The following is a 24,805-nucleotide window of genomic DNA, read 5'->3' on the forward strand; positions in this document are numbered from 1 at the left end:
CACCATAAACCATCATTTGAATTCTAAGTTCGCTCAAATAAACAAGAATTCAAAAATTGGTATTGAAAAAGTCTTCAAAGATGGTTAAAAATACACTTTTGAAAAATCTTAGGAGAGATTTTTCTTTCATCTCTGAACTTCCTAGACTCTCAGATATTTAGTTGAAATTTGAAAATCTTTAAGTTTTTCAGAATGTCTTCTTATAGTAGGCATAGAGAAAAGCCCTTAAAATTGCTTTCATATTAACTAGCAAGGAGAAATAAAAATGAAAACAATATTTCCGTCTTGATGGCTCATATACCAAAGGCCTCTTGCTCCCTCTACAGAAGGTGCTTTAAAATTGCAGTCACAAAGATTAAAAAAAAATTTTGGTTAATGAAACATTAACCTTGAGGTTCATGATTCACAAAAAGCTTTGGATTTATATATACCTCCAGTGTCTGACAGACTTGTTGGTTGTCCTGAAGCTGGTCAGGGTAGATTTGTCTTTCCACTTCGATATTTTTCACTGGTGTCAGCAAGGGTTAGGATAAACTGCATTAGCAACAACTGTTAAAACTGGAAAAAGTATGTTTTTGTTGGCTTGCTTATTGGCCTTGTTTGTTTACCCACATGGATGAGTAAAATCCCTGAAGATTTCTTTTGATATCAGGTGATTATTTTACACATTTTCATTCTCTTTTACTTAACCAAGGAATTTAAGTCGTAAAAATAATGTTACATATTAAATAAAAAATTCTCTTATTATCTCCTTCTAATTGTTCCAGTCTTTTTTAGATCTTAGTTGTTTGGGGGAAAAAAATTAACAATCTGAATTGTAACTAACAGAGAAAAGAACTGTTTCATTTAGTTAAACTGGATTTTTTTTTTCAATGATAAGCAGTATTCATGAGACAAAGTTGACCTGTTTTGTTTTGTTTTTTTATGGCCGAACCTGTGGCATATGGAGGTTCTCAGGCTAGGGGTCAAATCAGAGCTACAGCTGCTGGCCTACACCACAGCCACAGCAATGCCGGATCCGAACTGGGTCTGTGACCTGCACCACAGCTCATGGCAATGCCGGATCCTTAGCCCACTGAGTGAGGCCAGCAATCTAACCCACAGCCTCATGGTTCCTAGTTGGATTCACTTCTGCTGTGCCATGACAGAACTCCTGACCTTGCTATAAATACTTCATTATGTATAAAATCATCCATATGTATGTGTGTACCTGTATCATCTTAATTTACCAATTTAAATTAATTTGAAACAAAATGTTAGTATTTTAATAGTTTTGATAAATAACTTTATGGATTCTCTTACAACTCCAGGACCTTTTTATTTCATTTGACAAGTTAATAGTTTCTCTTATTGTGACATTTTATAAAATCTTTTATTCTACCAATAGAGTCTTAACAAGAGTTTGAAAATCTTTCATTTATATACAGTATAAGAACAGCTTTTCTGATGGTACCTTAATGACTGAAAAATATAAGTGAATTTGAATATGTCACATTAGACTTGTCTGTTTCAAATTATGCTAAAACTAGACTGGATTTTTTTTTTCCCCCTCTGGTAGGTGTACTGGTCCATTAGCAAATTCCCTTTCAGAGAAAAGAGATCCAGTAGAGGAAGATGATGATGAATACAAGATTCCTTCATCCCATCCTGTTTCCCTGAATTCACAACCATCTCATTGTCATAATGTAAAACCTCCTCCTAGGTAAGAATATGGGCCACTTTTTATCACCTCACATCTGCATAAGCATTATCATTTGTGATATTTGTTTTGAAGCAGCTGAATCACAACTGTTTAGTTAAAAATCCTTGATTTCTTGCTTAAAGCCTCTTCTACCTATAATACTATTTTCTTCATTGTTTTTAGAGACAATAAAAAAGATGCAATTTCCATTCATTAGGAAGTCCTTTGACTAAATTAGTTGACTAGTAAGTCTGGTGGAATAAGTTGCTGCCTCCTTACCCCCCCAAAAAAGTTATACTCTAATGAAACTTTGTGGTAAGTTACATGTAGTAGTGATTAATTCATGAATTTTAAATAAGCTATTTTCAGTGCATTTTTATCAGTTCTAAGCACGTATTTCATAAAGAAAATTTAGTGTTTAGACACTAGGGTATTATGCCAACCTTCCTTAGAATTTTTCTCCATGATGTAAAGACTAGTATAATTTATATTCATTTTCTTTCTTGGTGTGCTACTTTTAGTCAGATCTTAAAGAATTTTTAAAAATTGTTTCCCTTGGAGTTCCCATTGTGGCACAGCGGAAATCAATCCAACTAGGAACCATGAAGTTGCAGGATCAATCCCTGGCCTTATACAGTAGGTTAAGGATCCAGCATTGCTATGAGCTGTGGTGTAGGTTGCAGATGTGGCTTGGATCCTCCCTTGCTGTGACTGTGGTGAAGGCCAGCAGCCGCAGCTTCGATTTGACTCCTAGCCTGGGGACCTCCATATGCCACGAGTGTGGCCTTAAAAAAAAAAAAAATTGTTTACCTGAACAATTTTTTGTCAGATACTGTTTTACTTTTCCTTGGATCAAACAAGAATGTGAGAAATAGTGTGTTGTTTTCTTCTTGACAGTTGTTTATTCTCAGTATTTGGAAACAACCTTGGTCTTTGAAGTGGCATCGCCATTGAGGTATATAAGACAATAAAAATAGGCAATCCATATTGAAATACTAGCTTGCCTTTAAGTAGAAGGCTGATTCTGCATTTACATAATTGAATTAGTAAATCATGATCTAATATTTTTATCTAATTGACATATGAAGTAGGTCAAATCTCAGTTTCAAACTTGTTTTCTGAGCTCCAGTTTTCTTTGTATAATCAAATCCCTGGAGCTATGTCTGGCACGTAGAAGAGGGCTCAGCTACTTCTGGTGGCCCCAGCCTTCTTGCTTTCCAGTGTCTCTTTATTGACTCAGGGATAGGAGAGCTGTTGAACACTTTAATCATCTATGTCATCTTTACTCAGCGTGCCATCTTCTTTTGAGGTCAAGTCAATCAACAGAAAGCAATTTATGAGTCGAGCATTTCTTTTTTTTCAGATGAAAAATCTAAAAAAAATGCTGTCATGCCTTTCTTTGAGTATAGCAATGCATACTTGGAAAAGAGAAGCAAATCTTCATTTTAACCAGAGGTCTGCTTTAATGAGTTACATAGTTAGAATTATCAACACTCTGCAGAACTATTAACACTTTGCCATCCAGAGCTATTTCTTAGTGATTGCTGGTCTTGTAAGATATTTGCTGGTAAAACATTATCATTGAGAGGACAGAGAAATAACTGAGTGATATGAATTTATCATGTAAGATAAACCAAATGTCTATTACTCTTATTAGAGAAAAGTTATTCCTTTACATCAAATATAAATTATTAAAATGTCCAGTTCCCTTGGCCCTTACAAATGTATAGCAATTTTTAAAAATTGAAACAAGATGAGCTTCTTTGATCTCCTTGGGATCTCATTTTTTTTCATCGCTGGAGAAGTAAGGGGTATAATTTTAACACTTTAAATTTTAATTGTCACATCATATTGGATGAGACTTTAGTGGCAGGCCTCCCAAATCCTGAAAATAAATTTGATTTATGACCACCATTACCATCTTTCCACTGTTATAGAGAAGTAATAAATGTTGATAATCCCTAAACTTAATTGGAGTGAATTTTTTTATCTGGTTAGTTCTTGAAAGCTGGTGGATGAAATATCTTCCTAGCTCCTCTACAAAGCACTTTAAACTTAGACACATCTTTTCCCTCTCTGTCTCCCCCCAACCCCAGAACATCAGGAAAAGTAAATTGTCAGTATATGGAAAAAGTTAAACTGCGGATGAATAATTCAGTTTCAGTAAAAATCCATCATTATTATGAAAATTCAATACATGATAACTATTTTTAAATGAACCATCTCTGGCCCCTTAAAGAGACATGGCCACCAGGGAGAATGAAAATGAATTTCAGATGAAGCACTTTGCAGTAACTATTCAAATATCCACTATCTCTTCTATTATGTATGTATTTTTACTTTGTCCCAAAAACTCAGAGTAAATCAGAGAAAAGTAAAATATAAACTCTGCTTTCTCTAGCTCATTGTGAGCTGAATAGCTTGGTGAGCAGATGGTCCGTTGCTGCACAGCTGTCTTCTGAAGGCAAAATCTGTATCCGTGTATTCATTTTCTTCCTTTCCTGTAGCTGTCTTCCTGTGCCCCAGTTTTATCCATTGTGCTCATAGTATGATTCCAAAACATTAATACCAATAGCAAAAACACTTGTTTGGTAAATATTACCCTTTAACAGGCATGCAGATTAAAATATTTGTTGTGTACCCAAGGCCTTTGCTACAGTCGTTTTCTTTTTTTTTTTTTTTTAACTTTATGGCCACACGTGAGGAATATGGAAGGTCCTGGGCCAGAGATTGAATCTGAGCACATATGTGACCTATGCTGCAGCCCTGTCCTTTAACCCACTACATCAGGCAAGGGTTTGAACTAGGCCTCCACAGTGACCTGAACCACTACAGTTGGATTCTTAACCTCCTGCACCACAGTGGGAACGCCTACAGTCATTGCTCCATAGCTAGACGTCTGAAGTGCCAGAGTTTTGTTCATGGCAGTGGTGAAATAATACACCAGACTCCAGGATTTTGGGATATGCCTATCTGAATTTTAATGGGCTTTGTGAATGTTTAATAATTCTCTTTCTTTAATGGGCTCTAGTTTATTATAAGGAAAACTTAAATTACGGAAATAAAAATATGCTGTTAAATACCATTGGCCATAAGGAAGTCATTGGGACTTTTTTTTTTTTTTTTTGTCTACTAACTTTTTTCTTCAAAAACTTGGTAAGGTGGTATTGAAATTTTCCAAAATGATCTGTTAATTCCATAGGTGTGTTGAGGGTATCAACAATGTTGTGGCCCTTGTAATTCTTGGTTTCACTTAAAAAAAAAAAAAAAAAAAGACTGTCCTCCATGGGATATTTACTTCTGCCTTGTTAAGGTATTTGAGTAAGAGTATATAAATAATATTATTTATACTTTTGCCAGAAAAGTAAATTTATATTTATTTTCCAATTTTATTATAGGAGCAGGGTGGCTATTTACCATTATTCCCCCCCAAATGACTTTTAAATGGAAAGTAATTGTCCTCATGATGTTTGTCCTTTGATTTCTGCTCTAGGTCTTGTGATAATGGTCATTGTCTATTGAATGGAACACATGGTACATCTTCAGAGATGAAGAAATCAAACCTCCCTGAGTTAGGCATATATTTAAAGGGTAGGTACATAAAACATATTGTCTTTATATTCTCTATCAAAATGGTCAGAATTTAAAGGCAAAATTCCTGCCACTGTTTTACCAAAAATACATTAAGATTTTGTGTTATCCTCTAGGAGATGTTTTTGATTCAGCCTCTGATCCTGTGCCATCACCACCTGCCAGGCCTCCAACTCGGGACAATCCCAAGCATGGTGCTTCACTCAACAGGACGCCCTCTGATTATGACCTTCTCATCCCTCCATTAGGTTGAAACCTTTAAAACAATTCAAAAAAGCCACCCTGCCACCTCTTTCAATTAATATCTGAATTACCAGGATTCATAGTTCAGTGTTACGCAGACTCTCCAGGTTATGAATTTGTCTTAATCAGGTTGGATTCTCCAGGTGATAGTGGCTCTTAGGTTCACGTGACCATTATCCCATTAAATGACTGAAGGAGTAGTGTACATAGTGGGCATCAATCAGGCTTTTATCAAGTTGTCTTTTCCTGTACTATGAGGTTATGGTTCATTCTCCTAGGGCTTGTATTCTAGTAGATATGGAATATTCGCCCAAGATTTCAAGTACAGTTCTTTAAAAAAAAAAAAAAATCTATTGGAGTATAAATGCTTTACAGTGTTGTCTTAGCTTCAGGTGTACAGCAAAGTTATTCAGTTATGTATATACATATATCCACTCTTTTTCAGATTTTTTTTCCCATATAGGTTACTACAGAATATTGGGTAGAGTTCCCTGTGCTGTAGTACAATTCTTAATGAATGTGTATTTACTTTTTCTTTTAGTATAAAATGACCCAGTTCCACTTAGCTAATTACATTTTGGAAACTTACGTATTTTACTCTAGAGAGCTGAGAATAAATTGTGTCCTGTACTCATTATAACTAGAACACATTCAAAGCAGCTCAGTTTCTCTGTTTCAGATTTTACTATGAAGTACACTAATGTGTGTGTATGTACACAGGTGAAGGTACACATAGGTGTGTATGTAAAAGTTGGATGGTGCAGAAGTCTATTAATTCTAGGTAGGAGGCTACTCATCCTATTTTTAGAGGAAGACAGTTGAAACCCTTACACAAGTTACGGTTTCATAACGAGTCACCATAATGTATGATGAAGGTTCACTTGTAATCTTATCTGAATTGATTATCAGGCTACTAGAAATGAACTTTTCCATTTTTTCCCCCAAAACACCATCAATAGTGTTTCCAGTTATAATTGAATGTCTTTTGCTCCTGTTCTTTCTGTTGTTCAGTGATTTATTCCTACCTACATTGATTACTAGAGCTCCCCCAACTTCCTTCTTTACCTACTGTCTTTTTCTCCCTTTCACTTCTTCCTGTATGTTGACCTATCAACTTTGTCTTCATGACCTACATCAGCATTATCCAAAAGAACTTTATGTGGTGACATAAAGGATTTATACCTGCAACTGTAGAACTGAATTTGAGTTTATTTATATTTAAATGGCTGTATGTGGATAGTGACTACCATATTGAACAATGCAGATAAATGTTCCAACCCCTCTTTTTAACTCAACCTTCCTTTGGCTTTTCTTGTACATCTCATGTTTTATTTATACTATTCACTCTGCCTGGAAGACACCATCCTTGCATTTGATGAGCAAATGTTTTTAAGCCCCTGATATCCCAGGCCTTCCTGTTCTTGGTAACACCTTGCTGAATGCCACTCTCTGCATTTCTCTTCCCTCTTAGAAGGCATCTCTCTCTCTCTCTGTCGGACCTATAGGATTTTCGCCTATGAATATTTGTGAACTTTCCTTAGATCTCCTTGTGGAATCCAAGCCCCATGGGTTAAGACCTTATGACTTTGATCTTCACATTACCCATGTGCCTAGCACGGTGCCTGACATTTTAGAAGTTGATAAAGGATTTGACTGAATAAGATAATGTAGCAGATAACCGAAGGTTGGAATGATAGCAAAGCGCTCTCTCTCCTCTCCCTTCATATATTTTACGTTAGAAAAATATTTATGATCGTTAGAGAAAATATTTTGAATATTTTTTGCAAGACAAGCTGGATGAGTGGTAAAACCATTTTTATTTAAATATACCTTTATATTTCAGCCAATATATTTTAATCCACGTGAATTTTTATTACTGGAATATATGTAGGTACTTACACCTTTTTTCATTCACAGAGTATTTGAAATCACTTACAAAAATACAGGCACAGCAATTTTATTTTTCAAAGAATCAAGATAAGGGAAAATAGGAGTTGAACAGTAAGATGTGGCAGGGGAAAAATAAGTAGACATTAAAGCATGCTGCATTATTCCACAGTTACTAAAGCTGGGAACTATGCAAATGTAAGTAACTCGCTTAGGGACCCCCTATTTAACTGTTTCTCTTTAAATGTGTCTGATAAGTAGAAAAATCATATTCCTCTACTGCAGGTGCATTTTCTGTATATTTTGACAATGAAATATATGGAGCATTAGTTTGAGTGAATTAAAGTCCAGCAGAGCAAACCTTAAAGGATAATCTATTTTGTGACATTAAATTTTTGTGCATAGTGTAACTTTCTAATTAGAGGCCATGAATTCTTATTGTTACACAAAAATTCTCTTTTGATGATGTGACTTGTAATATTTAGTTCACACTTGCAATGTCTTAATATTATAAAGGTCACAAGTGAATAATAAACTGTTTCAAAACCTGAAATGCTGCTTTTTAATAGAGAGGCCTGAGAGAAGGTCTGCGTGCACACGTGTGTGTGTGTGTCTGTGTTTCTCTCTAAACACCCGCCACAAAATAATCAGCTCCCATTGTTAGAGTCAGTGAACGGCTAGATAAACCCTGCAGGTGAAGTTCTTTATAAGTAGCAAGAGAAAATCATTACTTTTGCCTGATACTGTGTTTTGATTAATGAAGTTCCACTGTTGATATTGACCTTTCTTTAAATGCAGGTGAAGATGCTTTTGATGCCCTCCCCCCATCCCTCCCACCTCCCCCACCTCCCGCAAGGCATAGCCTCATCGAACATTCAAAACCTCCTGGCTCCAGTAGTCGACCATCCTCAGGACAAGATCTTTTCCTCCTTCCATCAGGTAGGAAGGAAAAGCCAAGCAAAACTTTGCACTTGAAGTAAAAATATTTCTAAGATCAGACAGTCAAATAAGCATTAGTAATTCATTGGTTTCTAGCTCCCAAGCAGAAAAATCTCCGGGTGGGGAAAATAGCAGTTGGGTGGGTTTATCTGACAACTGTTGGTTTAATTCCAAAAAGACTACAAAAACAGCAAAATCAAAGAGAAAAACCATATGATATCACTTATATCAGGAATCTAATAGGTGGCACAAATGAACCTTATTACCACAGAAAAGAAAGTCATGGACTTGGAGAATAGACTTGTGGTTGCCAAGGGGGAGGGAGAGGGATGGATTGGGACCTTGGGGTTAATAGATACAGACTATTGCCTTTGGAATGGATTAGCAATGAGATGCTGCTGTGTAGCACTGGGAACTATGTCTAGTCAATTATAATGGAGCATGACAATGAGAAAAAAGAATGTATACAAGAATGTATACCTGTATGTGTAACTGGGTCACCATACTGTACAGTAGAAAAAAAAATGTATTGGGAAAATTAAAAAAAAAAAAAAAAAAAACAGCAAAAGCAAGAAGGAATTGTAGAATTTAAAAATGGTGCTGTAGAGATGATCCGGTCCAGAGAATCCCTGTATATGCTACAGAAGGTGTCCCTGAGGACCAAAAGGGCCCCTGTGTCTGGGTTAAAAGTCAAGGGACAAATGTAGACTCTTTCTCCTGATTCTGACTGCAATAATTTTTTTCTAATGATATATTTAAAATTTTTCATGTAATATGCTTTAGGGTCATAATTTTATTCAAAAACATAATATTTGGGTAAATTATAACATTAATAGATATGTTTGAAATACCTGCATTTTTTTGCTTTGTTACTGTTTTTAATGTCTCAGTGTATCTACTAAAATTATTGGTCTTCAAGGAAAAATTCAATACATGGCTTTTTTTTTTAACTTGAGTAGAAATAAAAATAGATTTAATAAACCATCCATTCCACTCATCAGAATTGTCAGGAAAAAAAATTCAATTATGTTGAATCTGCTAATATTAATCTCTTCCATCCAGTTAGTCCTATTGGTGATACTGTGATCTATATTCTGAAACATTTGCCTCCTCAGTTTGGTTTAGTTAAACATAAAGATTTTCTTTTTTAACAGCTGCTTTACATTTGTGTGTTAAGTCATTGAAACCCTTTTAATAGTGCTCAGTTTGTCCTTTGGCCACCTACATACTTCATGGAGAACTTGGGAATCTTAACCAGTATCATTCATCTTTAATGTTCATTTTTCTCAGGTTTCCCCCATCCCCATTGGCTCGATAATTTAGAAGTTAGAGACAATTTGTGGATATAACACACAAATTATTAGATATATAACTTGGAATATATAGCTTTAGTTTCTGAAAGTAGTTTGTTTTCATGGAATAATTTTAAATTAATTTTTTATCTATAAATTTGGATTGAATTTTCCTCTATGTCACCCACTCTGTGAGATGCCTCCCTGCCCTCATGGAGCACATTGTTTCACTGAATACTGCCAGTCAAAGAGCAAGGTTGATAACCCTGCTAATCCATGCAGAAAGCATGGGTTACTCTTAGGCTCTTATTCATATTAACTATTGCTATATTTTTCATTTGCACTTACTCAAATATTTGTTTTACACATGGGCTTTAATTAACATGTTAAAAAAAAAATGAATACAGCTAAATCTTGATTAACTTAACCTTTCCCCAGGCAAACTTCTGGATAGTTTCTGGTCTGATTTTTAAGTACCTATCAGCATTTATATATGTAATTTAAACTCCATTAAATGAAAGCTCAATGTAGTGCCTTCTTTTAAAATTAAGTCAATCTTTCCAGGAGCTAGAACATTTTATACAAATATACACAATTATCTGTTTTTATCAAAAGAATTGTTCTTTATCATAATTTTATTGTTTATTGTACTTTATGTAAAAAATCTTCAAAAAATTTTTTTCTCAAGATTAAGTGCAAAAAAATTACCTCCAAATGAAAAGGCCCCCTTTTGATTAGATAGAATGAAAGTTTTATAAACTATTTTATTTCATATATTGCTTTGTGTGGCTACCAGCGAGGCTCAGTAGCAGTTATCCTTAACTTAGGCTGTGAGGCTAACTTTGGACCAGAGCACAGCTATTTGAACCTATTGACTTGACCTCCTTTAATAAACACATAGAAGTATTTTAATTCCATTGCAAATAATCCCCTTGATAACAAATACTTCTAAGAAAAAAAAAAAAAAGGCAACATTTTCCTCCTTTCCAGTCTCATACCATTAACAGGCTAAATTTCTAATCTTTTGCTAGATCCTTTATGAGATCCATTGAGACAGCTATTTTTATTCAATTTTAAACCATGTATATAAGACCTTTTCTTTTTCAAAAGAAATACTTAAATTATTCTTAACATAATACCATAGAACATGAAGGTTTCTTTCAGCCTATATGTAAGCTTGACTATATCATTTTGCAAAGTATTTAATACATTACATTGTCTAAAGAAGTATCACAGAAAATCCACAAAAGCAGTTCTTCACCCTGAATTGAACTTCATAAAAGGATATTCTATAAATGCTAAACAAAAGTTTAACTCAATAGTTGTAGAGCTATGCAAGTTAAACAAAGGGGATTGCTAAATTTAAATGGAGCATTTTACTGCTGTCATTTTCACTATAGTTTACTCTTAAAATTGTAGTAGTATAATGAAGGATAAGCCTTTTCTGGCATTATTGAGATTTGGTTTCCTTGAGGAAATTATCCCTAATTAAAGACAAAGGTTGGATATCTTCATGATGTTATATTAAATATCTACTCAGACCTACCTCTTAATTCCAGCCTTCAGTGTCCTGCACACTAAATCAGGTCTATCCTTCTGGCCTCACAGTTCAGTGTCTGCTCTATAGTAGTGATTTTCAAACTACAGGGTCCTGTGTTTCTGCAAAGGAGCCTTATGACTCTCATAAGATCAAAAGTGTTGTGGGGAGTAAAGCAAGGGCACAGCTCTGAAGCTGCTTTTATCTGTTTTCTATTTTAGGCCTTCATGCAAGATTTCTTTTGGCAAAATAGTAATGCCCACTGCTGTTCATGAGCCATCTACTCTGGACAGACCATCTTATCTTAACAAAACCTGAGGAGCCCTCCAAAAAGGCTTTACATTTTCCTGTCTTCAAACCCAGGGCTACTGCTTGCATATATGTGCTTTTGCCTGAATTACAAAAAGGCATTTCTTTTGTGCCCTTGGGCTGAAATAGGGTCGTCCCCCCACCCCGCCTCCACTTTGTGCCAGGGCCAGAGCTCCAGGAACAAAGGCAAGGCTGTATTTAAGCCTCCTCATCTCCCTTACTGCATTTCTCTGTGCAGTGTACAAAATACATGACATATTTGGCAGCACTTCCTGAACCTTTCCTTCACTATATTTCTAACCCAGAATCTCTTCTGAAGTCTCCTCCAATCTAAAAGTCACAATTCAACTCTGACAGCTAGCCAAATTGACTTTATTAGAGACAAAGGAAAGTTCTCCACTGGGATCCACACATGCAATTGCATAAGTAAAATACAAAGAACACCCGGATAGTTAGCAACAATTACTGTAAAGGATTTAGGAGTTTGACTGTAACCTTTATGAAGCACACTCATGCCATTTGAGGTTTGCATTCAGAGTTCAAATCAGAGACAGAATGAGGTCCTCCCCAGTGCTCAGCCAGCGTGGATAACACTGTGTCCAGGTGCTGAAGGATTGATGAGGTAGAGCTTTGCTTCTCAAATTGTGGTCCTTAACAGCATTAGCATCTCTTAGAAATATGTTAAAAATGCCAGTTCTTAAGACCCACCTGGGACTGACTAAATCAGAAACTCTGGGGGTAGGACCCAGCAATCTGTGTTTTCACAAGCCTGTAGGGTGATGCTGATGCATGCAAAGTTGGAGAAACCAGGGGCTAGGCTATTTCTGGAAGAGTGCAACCAGGATGGTAAAGAGAAGTAAAACCACACCATGTAAACTATGGTAGATTAAAGGAACTGTGCATGTTTAACCAAGAGAAGAGATTATCTTAAGTATGAGAGTTGCCTTCATCCACAGTATTTGTGAAAGAATGGCTGGATTTCTTCCTTGTGCTCCCAGACAATAGAAGACCGACCAATGAGAAGAATTAGTGAGAGTTAAAATTTCATTCCTCGTAAGAAGCTTCCTAAATTATTAATAATTCTTGTATCTCAGAAGGGTAGTGAGTTCTCCAAAGCTGGAGGACTTAATCAGTGGCCGGATCCCTACATATGGGGGTTTTATGAATGTCAGTTAGAAGAATGAGGGCAGCCAGAAAAGGAGAAATTTTGTTTCCCCTAAATAGCTCTTCAAATCCTTTTTGAGCAATTAGATCTAGCATTGATATTCTTTTTAATTTTCAGAATAACTGATAAATCTTTCAGATGGCTTTTGGACAGGCCCAGAGGAAATATGTCATTGTTCTAACTATTCAATTATTTTGCCTGTTTTCCTACACTTCAGTAAAATATTGGAAGTGTTTCAGATAGTGGAGGGTCGGGGTGGGGGAGGAGTATTCCCTAATGCTTCCTCTAAGAGATAATCACTTGACAGGTTTCCTTCTTACATGGAATAATTTTGATTGATATGTATTTCTCCACCTCCTTTATAGTTAGCAAACCCTTTCCTCCCAACCTTTCCTTAGTTTTTAATAATCTCTTAAAATAAGAATTAAAATTTTTTCAATTTAGCATTACCATACTGTAAATCACAGTCAGTGGTACTTTGCTTTTTATTTTTATTTTTTTATTTTTTGCTTTTCAGAGCTGCACCATGGCATATAGAGGTTTCTAGGCTAGGGGTCGAATCGGAGCTGGAGCTGTCAGCCTACACCACAGCCACAGCAATTCCAGATCCAAGCCGTGTCTGTGACCTTCACCACAGCTCATGGCAATGTCAGATCCTTAACCCACTGAGCAAGGCCAGGGATCAAACCTGCGTTCTCATGGATGCTAGTCGGATTTGTTTCCACTGAGCCATGATGGGAACTCCAGTACTTTGCTTTTTAGAGTAGACTAATCCCATAATGTTCATTCATTTTTTAGAACATGTATTACTATATAAATAGCACACTGGCTGTGATATATATTTTCAGTGTGTATGTTTTAATCCTAAGTGGATATAAAATTTTACTTTCATTTTTTAAGAATTTGTTTTTAAAAAACTTTATTGCTTTTCAAATTTGGTAATTATTATACTCTTTGTAGTAACTATTATATGTAGTATCTTTTCCCATCTAAGCAGGAATACTTCCAACTTTACAACTTGCTACAGAAGCCCAGCTTAGCCTATACCTGACCATATTTTTTATTATCAAAGTCAAATGGAAATTAAAACAAGGAAATATTATCAGGTCTTCTTTAATAGTTACAAATTTTAGCCTTGAGTTCGCAATACAAATTTCACAGAATTTGAATCTATGAAAAATCTGAATCTGACTTAATTTTTGGTAGTTAAATGTAGATCTTTATGAGGTGCAGGCTATTTACCAAACAGTGTGCTTGGTATTATGTTTCTGTTAGGAGCTATAATTCAAACACGGACCAGTAGCAAACTTAGCATGAAGCCAGATAAAACACCAGAGTGATTCAGAACAGAACTAAGTAGTTCATGCTATTTATGGTAACACTTTTAGTGCACCTAGTGACTTTTCAAGTGCAATAGATTAATGGAGTAGTATCATACAACTATATATTTTGTAGTCTATTCATGACTCAGTAATGTGTCAATCTAATGTTTAGCCTTAAATAAACATATGATTAGAAACAGCATATCTGCAAGCCTATAAATTACCCCTAAAGAAATCATGATTGTAAAAGACAGTCTTTTCTCTGAATTAATACTATGTCAGTGATGTTTTAGAATGCACAAGAACTGAAAGTAAATTTAATTGAATATTGAATATTTAAATGTAAATCTTTGGGAAATCTCTAAATTTATGCAGAAATCACCATATTTGGTTCCTCTGATTAGCCTTCCAAATCAAAAGATTAACATTTGTTGCATGGAATTTGATTTATCTTTGATTCCTTCCTAAAATGTTTTAGCAAAATTAATGAGGCTGAACCATTGACTTTTCAATTATTGAGAACTCAGAATGTAAGACTCATTTTAATCTCAAAATTAATGAAAGCAAATTAAGTAGCCTTGCGCAGGTTAAAAAAAAAGTCTCCAGCAAAGCTGGAGATAATTATGATACTTAAAAAGAGGAAGGAAATAATGACTTCAACTCCTGCCTTACATTATCTAGTCAAAATTTAGTATAAATAAGCATGCATTTCCTTCTTTTTTTTTTTGTCTTTTTGTCTTTTTGCCATTTCTTGGGCCGCTCCGTCGGCATATGGAGGTTCCCAGGCAGGGGTCTAATCGGAGCTGTAGCTGCCAGACTGTGCCAGGGCCACAGCAACACAGGATCCGAGCCGCATCTGCAACCTACACCACAGCTCAAGGCAACGCCGGATCATTAACCCGCTGAGCAAGGGCAGGGATCGAACCGCAACCTCATGGTTCCTAGTCAGATTTGTTAACCACTGCGCCATGACGGGAACTCCTGAATTTCCTTCTTAACCAGATTCTTATGTATTTTTTAATATCAAACTCAAATGGAAGTTAAAACAATGAAATACTATCAGGTTGTCATCTTCCTTTTTTTTTTTTTTTTTTGCTTTTTAGGGCTGCACCTGTGGCATATGGTTCTAAGCTATGGTTTGAATCGGGGCTACAGCTGCTGGCCTACACCATAGCCACAGCCATGCAGGATCTGAGCCTCATCTGTGACCTCCACCATAGCTCAGTGCCAGATTCTTAACTCAGTGAGCGAGGCCAGGGATAGAATCCACATCCTCATGGATTCTAGTTGGGTTTGTTAACCACTGAGCCACGAAGGGAACCCCCCTGGTCTTCTTAATAGTTACAATTTCAGCCTTAAGTTAGCAATACAAATTTCATGGGATTTGAATATATGAAAAATCTGAATCTGTCTGTCCTAATTTTTGTTGGTTAAAAGTAAATCTTTTTGGAGTTCCCATTGTGGCTCAGTGGGTTAAGAACCCAACAGTGTCCATGAGCATGTGGGTTTGATCCCTAGCCCCAGTGGGTTAAGGATCTGGTATCGCTGTAAGCTGTGGTGTAGGGCACAGATGTGGCTGGGATCCTTCTTTGCTGTGGTTGTATGTAGCTCCAATTTGACACCTAGTCTGAGAACTTCCATGTGTCACAAGTGCATCCCTAAAAAGAAAAAGTAAAAAAGTACACCTTTATGAAGTGCAGGCTATTTACCATGCAGTTTACTTGGTACTGTGTTCCTGTTAGGAGATATAATTCAAACATAATTAAATAAGATCCCTGTCCTCAAAAGAACTTACAGTAAGTACCTTTGGAGATACTGGCAGACATAAAAGAAAGTAACATGACAGAGAAAAACAGAAGCCTGGAATGGAAGTGGTGGCAGATAATACATTCTCAGTGAACCAAAGACTGCATAGGTAATTTTCATCTATTCAAAAAAGGAATCAGGTCTATGGATTTAAACACATATACTGCTAATTTTAAGCCAGTCAGGTTTATGGTCCTAATGATTTAATATAGTTGCATTGATAAAATCTTCTACCATTAGCTCCGGTTCATAAATATCACTGAGAAATTGTACAATAATTTTTTTTTTTAAGGCCTCACCCACAGTGCATGGAAGTTCCCAGGCTAGGGGTCTAATCAGAGCTGTAGTTACTGGCCAACAGCCATAGCAACACAGGATCTGAGCCAAGTCTGTAACACAGCTCATGGAAACACCAGATTCCCGACCCACGGAGTGAGGCCAGGGATCAAACCAAATCTTCATGGATACACCAGATCCCCGACCCACTGAATGAGGCCAGGGATCAAACCAAATCCTCATGGATACTGGTCAAATTTTTTTATGCTGCTCCATGACGGGAACTCCCACAATGATTTTTAATTTGTCTAAAATTCATATTTTTCACTATTTCACATCCGCCCCTCTGACTCAAGGTGGTAAATACAAACATGTTTCACTATTTATACAAACTTTAATGGTAATAATATAATTTTTAACAACTGAATTTATTTTTGGTGAGCCAAGTAACAATTTTTGCATAGAATGACCAATGTAATGTTAAAAGGCACATTATTTGTGCAGAGCTCACATACATGAATTGATTTAATCCTTACAAATCCCAAATGTCAGGTCCATTTTACAGATTATGTCTGCTTAATGCTTAGAGAGATTAATATGCTAATCCACTTTTACAGGCAAAATTCAAAACCCATTTTTTTCTTTGACTTTACAAGAGTTTCTTCTATTCCTTGTACAGGACAGATTGGGAAAGAAAATTAAAATTAGAAGCAGTTTTTATCAACAATTTTACAATCAAAATAAGAGGTCTGAAAAATACATTAGTAGTAGTATGTAGGAATACAAGGGAAAAGCATATTTGAACAAGTGAGGAATAAATTAGAAAATATGCAGGCAAATAAAATGGTTACTATCAGTCATGACATGTTTTCTTGTTTTCAAAAGTTGATCTGTGTAGAGAATTTCTAATTTTTCTTTTTAGCCAGTGGCAGAGATAGTGGTTTTAATATGAAAATCATCTTTATTTTTAAGATCCCTTTTTTGATCCAGCAAGTGGCCAAGTTCCTTTGCCTCCTGCTAGGAGATTACCAGGTGAAAATGTCAAATCCAACAGAACATCACAGGACTATGATCAGCTTCCTTCATCTTCAGGTGAGTTGGCTAATAATAGTAATAATAATACCCTACATTTGTATAGTGCTTTTTGGAGCACCTTTTTATTCATTATATAATTTAATGAGCATTGCCAGCCTAAGAAAGTATTTTTATCGCCTTTGCATTTGCTCATAAAACTTGTATTATGAGAAGAATGCCTATAAAATTTCCTCATGGAAAAGAAAATATTAAGCCTTAATATCTTTGATCTGTCAGTAAAGCAGGTTCTGTGATTCAAAATCTGTTAATTCTCTTTCGTTTTGCCTTTTCAGCCATGGAAAATGGGAGAGATGTTTTTTGTACATGAAAACACTGCATCCTCTTATTTCTCCACTAAAGGAAGAAATCTCTTTAGAATTGATATTAGCCCCAAGCTATTAATTTTCATAGCTTATTTAGGGCTACTGTATAATGTTGTATTGCCAGCCATTACATAGAAGGATATACCATTTTAGTAAATACAGGTCATACTTACAACCATTATTAATGGAAAGTTGCTGATTTGCTTTTTCCAGGGGTCCTACTTGATCACCGTATCTAAAATATCTCCCCCTTTTGCTTTGTTTCTCCCTAGGCACCTTTCATTTGTTTGTTCAATATCGTTTGCTTGATTGTCTGTCTCCTCTGTTTGGGTTTTAATGCTTTGAAGAGAGGTGCATGGTTTTGTTCACTGCTTTATCCCCACATGTCAAAAGAGTGCCTAGCATGTTTCCTGGATGACTTGATGGATAGAAGGGAGAAAAGAAGAGTTGCTGATATCTGTGTTATGTTGAACATATTCATATATTTTTGAGTAATAAAAGCCATATATTTGTCTTATAATTATGACCATCAGAAGTTTTTCCTATGTAGATTTTTGTCCTATATCAAGATGTTTTTTCAATAATGTTTTAATTTTATTGAAATACAGTTTTTTACAGTGATAGTTTTTAGGTGTATAGCTAAGTGATTCACATACTCTTTTCCAGATTCTTTTCCATTTTAGGCTATTACAAGATACTGAGTATAGTTCCCTGTGCTATAGAGTAGGTTCTTGTTGTTTATCTATTTTATATATAGTGTGTATCTGTTAAATCCAAACTCCTAATTTATCCTTCCCTCTTCCCCCATTGGTAAACATTGTTTTCTGTACGTAAGTTTTCTGTTTTGTAAGTAAGTTCATTTGTATAAATTTTTAAGATCCCATATATTTGACATCATATAGTGTTTGTCTTTCTTCATCTGATTTACATATTATGATAATTTCTAGGTCCATCCATGTTACTGCAAGTGGCTTTATTTCATTTTTATGGCTGAGTAATATTCCACTATGCTTACACCACATCTTTATCCATTCATCTCTCAGTGGACATTTATGTTGCTTCCATGTCTTGGCTATTTTAAATAATGCTGCCAGGAACATAGGGGTGCATATATCTTTTCAAATTAGTATTTTTCAGATATATGCCTAGAAGTGGGATTGCTGGTGGTTCTATTTTTATTTTTTAAGAAACCTCCATACTGTGCTCCATAGTGGCTTCAGCAATTGACATTTCCACCTATAGTGTAGAAGGGTCTCCCTTTCTCCACACCCTCTCCAGCATTTATTGTTCGTAAACTTTTTGATGATGGCCATTCTGACTAGTGTGAGCTGGTACCTCATTATTGTTTTGATTTGCCTTTCTCTAATAATTAGCAGTTTTGAGTATCTTTCCATGTGCCGGTTGGCCATCTAGATGCCTTCTTTCAAGAAATGTTTATTTAGGTTTTCTGCCCTTGTTTTTTGATTGGGCTATTTTTTAATATTGATCTGTATGAGCTACTTGTATATTTTGGAAATTAATCACCTGTCAGTTGCATCATTAGCAAATTTTTTCCCCCATTTCATAGGTTATTTTTTTATTTTGCTCATGGTTTCTTTTGCTATGCAAAAGCTTGTTTAATTAGTTACAATTTGTTTATTTCTATTACTCTAGGAGACATAGCCAAAAATTATTGCTGCAGTTTATGTCATTGAGTGTTTTATGTTTTCCTCTAGGAGTTTTATAGTATCTGGCCTTAGATTTAGGTCTTTAATTCATTTTGAATTTACTTTTCTTTATTTTTTTCTTCTCTGATTGCTGTGGTGAGAGTGGTATCCTTGTCTTGTTCCTGATCTTAGAATGCTTTTAGCTTTCCATTGTGGAGTATGATATTAGTTGTGTGTTTGCCATATATGGCCTTTATTATGTTGAAGTGTGTTCCCTCTGTGCCCACTTTCTAGAGAGTTTGTAACATAAATTGATGTTAAATATTGATGTTAAAATTTATCAGAACCTTTTTCTGCATCTATTAAAGTCATCAAATGGCTTTTATTTTTCAATTTGTTAATGTGGTAGGTACGTCACATTTATTATTTGTGGATACTGAAAAATCTTTGCATCCTTGGGATAAATCCCACTTGATCATAGTATACGATCCTTTTAAATTATTGTTGGAATCAGTAGCTTAGGTTAAGTTCAAACCTTAGTTCACAGAAATTAGTGACAGTTTCCTTTCTGAAGATAATTAATGAGCTGCTTTGAGAATTAGTAATATAGTAGTTCTTAGATACTTGAGGACATGCATGGGAGATGCAGAAATAACCTCTATATTTTAAGTTTTAACACTTGACTATACTCAGGAAAGCACAGAAACCTTTCCAAATTTTGGTCCATGATGTCTTACCATTTTACTTCTGGTCATTCCAGTATTTCAGATATATCCATGGGTAGCCACTCAAACACTGCAGTTCCAGCTGAAAGAGTAGATTTCCAGAATGATGAAAAAATGTGAGTCAATGAGAGACAGTATCTGACAATTATATATAAGGGAACGAAGCAAATGGCTTAAGGAATAATGCTAAAATACAACTTTGAGTGCCATGACTAATATAAAATAACATATTCAGGCCCACCAACTTTGGATTAACAGAAACATACTCAAGTTATGAGTTGTGGCCCAATGCTTTATTTTTACAGTTTCTATAGTTTGCAACATAACATAACAGGTCATGAGTGCGGAGAAACATTCACATGATTTCAACTGGTAGGAATTCCAGTTAGCATTACACTAAAAATTTAAAGGAAGAAATGCATGACAAAACCTATTGGAACATCCCCAAAACAGGCATTTACCAGGAGCCTGAACTAGCTTTTACCTGAGTGATACAATAGTCCTGATTATTACTCTCAGGGCCTCAGCTAGCTGTAACATCAAATATTTCAACCTCCTCCCTTAACTTTCTTTACAAACACATCCAGACCACAGCAAATAAGATGCTTCCTTCCCACAAGATATTTGCTCACATGCTGCTTCCCATGACTATCATGCTGCCCGCTAGTTTTATTTCACACCAGGAGAGGGACTGAGCTTGCCTTCTGGATTAGGTCTCCCTATTAGAAACTTGAGCCTTGGTGGGATGTACCTTTCGGATGCTAAGAGCACTTATTTTGCAGTAATGTTTTTATTAAGGTCTTTTTAAGATGATTGTTGATGATTCTGATATAATTGCTGTATTTTATAAATCCACTTCTCCCATTTTGATGGTAATCTAAATAATTGATGGTGACTTATTTATGTATAAGAATCTTTCCAATTCAAAAAAGTATAAGGAAAATATTTTTAAAATCAAGTAAATTTTTTTATCTAAAAAGGATGTCAGCCTGTAAATGTATGTCTGTATATGCAAAGAGCCTTCCAAAGGTTGTTTATTCTTCCCCCCAAAAAACTTTGTAATTTTCTTAAAGTTTTTAGATGTAACATTTAATGATATGCACATGTCATAATGACAATCAGAATAAGTGGATTTTACCAGCTTGTGTTAAATTCACATATACCTGTATATGGGGCAAACATTTTTGCTAATAGCTTATTTCTTCATATGGGGTTCATGGCTATACTAGCTATGCATGAGTTTCTACACATTTTTCAGTTTGCTTTTTTTATGTTGTAAGATATAATGTGCTACAATTTGAACACCATTCTTTAAAAACCCAGGGAATCCACCTTACAGTAGAATGAAGTCATAATGACGATGAGTTGGTGGTCATGCTGAGCTCTTGAGATTTTTTTAATATTCTCAGTTTAAAATGACGTTTAAGGTAATACTTGAAAACAATGCTATAATTTTAGCACCTGGATTGTATTAAATGTGTTGATAACCTGCTAACAGATCTTATTGCCAAGTATACCTACAAAATAAAGATGGTCTCATAAAAGGAATTTACTCCAATATTTCTTTTACAAGGTAGCTTAAAGGAGAAGTGATCAGATGTTAAATGAATTTTATACTGTTGATCTCAATTGGAAATCATGCCTTCATTTTATGCAAGAGCTGGAATTGTATATTGTTACTAGTGATGTTTTAAGAAAACTGCATTTTCAGGTTTGGTTTTGTTTTTCAACAAAGGAAACTGCAAGTGTTATAAGAGTTAAACCATAGTTCAGCTGCCTGAATTTTTTTTTTTTCTTAAATAGAGCTTCAGTTTTAAAACCATAGAATATATGCGGTCATTTTTGTACAAACTACTAAATATAGTTATTTTATAACCATTTTGTAGATGTATTTAAAAGTTATATGAATATATTTTATTTGTAATTTAATGAAAATGGAAGGAATATTAAAACATGTCCATTTAAAAATTAGATAGTATATCCACAGTGGCAGCAATTCAAGTTCACATAAATGAGTTCCAAAAATAATTGCTCTAGCTTATAGTAGAAAAGCTAGAGTAAGTACCAAAGTCATAATGATGATGTGTTAGGGATTTCTTTTCTGCCTTGATAAGTTAATTTTGCTTTGGTTGAGAAAAATCTGTCCTCTGGGTCCTGATGTCCACCCCAAGTGTCTTCAGTGAATTACCAAATAGTAATAGAGATTATGTCTCAGATTGTTTGTAATAATCATTTTTAAATTTGTTAAAGCACTTACCATGGGCCAAATGTTATGCAAAGTATTTTAAATATAGTTAACATAGATTATACATACAATTGTATTTATATTAGTTGCACAGAAAAAAATACAATACAGATATAGTCATAATTTTTTTCCTCACAACCAGTCTGAAATAGGTATTATTAATGTCAATGTACAGAAGAGAATAAGACATAACAAAATTTAGTTATTTACCCAAGGTCTCACAGCGAGTAAATGATAGGATTTGAATTATTTCTGTCTTTCATCAATATCAATAAGACATGCACCCATTAGCAAAGCTTATGTTATCCCTCCAGTAGCTAAGCCAAAAATTAAAAACTTAAAACTCCAATTTATATAACAATGATTGTTCACAGCTGAGTTTGGAGATACCCAATGATAAAATCAAATAAAGACAGTATAGCAAAGGAATAATAGTGATATAAGAGGGTACTAGGAATTGTAAAATTGTAGCAGAGATTTCAAAACCTGGATTGTGATCATTTTTCACATGACTTTAGGAAGCCATTCCCTACGAGCTTTCTGTACTTTTTGTATTAGCAAAATCAGTCTCCATTTCTCTTAGATTGTTGAGCAGGTCAGACCTGTAACCAGCAGAGGGGAGCTAATGCTTTAAAAAAAAAAAAAAAAATACATGGAAGTAGTACATGCTCATTAGAGAACAACGTAGAAGAAGAAAAAATAAGGAAAGTCACCTAGAATCCTGTCATCAGTAAGGAACATTACTGCAATTTTGGAGCCCTTCTTTCTAATGTTTTGTCCAAGTACCTGCTCACACAGTGGAGATCATACTCCATTTATAACACAGTATTGTAAATTTACCACATCATTAAATTTTTTAAGTAAATGTCACTTTAAATTGTTGTATGATAGTCTATATTTATATGCTGTCAAGGCAGTGCTTTCAAATCTTTCTCCCCACCAAAAAACTGACTCTGAATGACAGGGGGGGGTGGGGATGTAACTAAAACTGGACAGTAACGTGCAGGAAATTGCTTCAAAGTCTATTTTCTCAAAAATGTATGCAAATTTTGCATTTTACTTGGTATATCTGTATTTATTCCCATATTTTAAAATATTAACTTTCCTCCCCTTGAATAAGTTTATTTAGTCTTCCAGGAAGATGTACCATTTATATCCTATGGCTCCATATATTCTGGCATTTTTTTTGATATTGTTGCCCTTGCAAAATAACCTGGAGCATGGAAACAGCACCAGAATAAACACATGTCCTTCCAATCATGTTTTAAAGGATGACATGTATTCAGGTACAGAAGTCCCCATAGAACTGGTAAAATTGATAGTCATTACAGTATACTCCAAAACTACAACATAACAGCTCCGGGAAAACTATGAGCTAGGTCCATCTCCTATTTATGAAAAAGAACAAGTAGAGACAGTAAAAGCTATCCATCCATTGTAAGAAAGTATCTTGAAAGAAGTTTTGGCATTAAGTAGTTTTCTGTAATGATCAGCATGAAAACTTTTTTTTTTTTAAACATCTTTTACTTTTAGTTCAGGCTGTAACAGATCTTGCTTGCTTGTTAATATCTTGCTTAAAAGCTTTATGTAGAACTAGGTGCTCACTAGAAGTTCCAGGTTTCTTCCTCTTCCACACTTGACATTACTGTTATCTTATAGTAATTGCTGTTCCATAGCATTTGAGTATTGCGGTTATCATTATAAAAGTGAATTCACTGTCCTTTCTTTTTAAAGGTCTCCTCAGCATATATGCCATGCATTACATTAATTACTCCATGTACTATCTGAAAATAGATTAATTAAAAAAAACCTCTAAAAATGGAGATACAAAAGTAGATCCGAAGAGTGAGAATTATAAAAGTAAACTGCTTAGCTTTAAAGTCGCTCAGAATCTGAGATGCATGTAACCTCATCAAGTCTCCAAGGGCTGTTCCTCATTGAGACCCTCATCTAAAAAGATACAGCTGTCAGTTACCTGGTACAGATGTACACCATCCAGTTAAAACAGCCAAACAAAAAATTAAAATATTCCAAATTGAATAAATATTCAGCAATAAATAGAAATTTCTATATAACAGGTGGCAAAAAGTTGCAACATACCTTCCACATTATTCCAGTTGCAGGCTCTAATACATGACACAGTTCAATTCTGGGCACTTCTAAGATTCCAAAGAGATGTCAGCACTGTTGGGGAAAACAGATTTTAAGTTAGGGCCACGAGGACTAGGATTAAATGAGTTGGGATGTATGAGTTTTGTGTTTAAAGGGAATCTTTTAGAAAAATTAATCTTTGCTTCAAAGTTTTTTAAATTAACATATCTTTAAAATATGTTGTGATTCATGCCAGAGGTGGTTTGAATCATTTTTCCTGGTTGATATTTCAATAGACTTTGTGGACAAAAAAAAATACCAGGTCCAGGATCAGAGATATACCTCACTACTCTAGCTAGTTTTGTTTGGTGTGTATATTTTTTTCCCTGCTAACTTAGGTTTCCTAAATTATGTTGAGTACTTACTTTTTACAAGCAAAGAATAGCTTTCTCAAATAAACTTTACCATTTGCAAATTGCATTGCATTTGGCCAGTATTAATTACAGCAGCCTCACAGAATGGAAAGGTTTCTCAGGGGCTGTTTTCCTGGTGATAGACAGGCAACATCTTTTTTAGTGTCATTTACCAAGGTCAAAGTTACATGTTTTTTAAATCTAAAAGTTCTACATCTTAAGATTTCATTGCCAGTTATA

At 35.0% G+C, this 24,805-nt stretch overlaps 1 protein-coding gene across 9 annotated transcripts in view; it reads left to right on the forward strand.

The window, feature by feature from the left end:
• Nucleotides 1-24,805, forward strand: part of CBLB (Cbl proto-oncogene B) — a 219,481-nt gene that overhangs the window by 189,106 nt on the left and 5,570 nt on the right. For all 9 annotated transcript variants that reach the window (XM_047793123.1, XM_047793131.1, XM_047793097.1 and 6 more), the window contains 5 exons: nt 1,559-1,702; nt 5,175-5,272; nt 5,389-5,520; nt 8,201-8,341; nt 17,021-17,140. In XM_047793123.1, coding sequence (XP_047649079.1) covers nt 1,559-1,702; nt 5,175-5,272; nt 5,389-5,520; nt 8,201-8,341; nt 17,021-17,140 — 635 coding nt within the window. The remainder of the gene's footprint in view (nt 1-1,558; nt 1,703-5,174; nt 5,273-5,388; nt 5,521-8,200; nt 8,342-17,020; nt 17,141-24,805) is intronic.

Source organism: Phacochoerus africanus, chromosome 1 (assembly GCF_016906955.1).
Source record: "Phacochoerus africanus isolate WHEZ1 chromosome 1, ROS_Pafr_v1, whole genome shotgun sequence".
Lineage (NCBI taxonomy): Eukaryota > Metazoa > Chordata > Mammalia > Artiodactyla > Suidae > Phacochoerus > Phacochoerus africanus.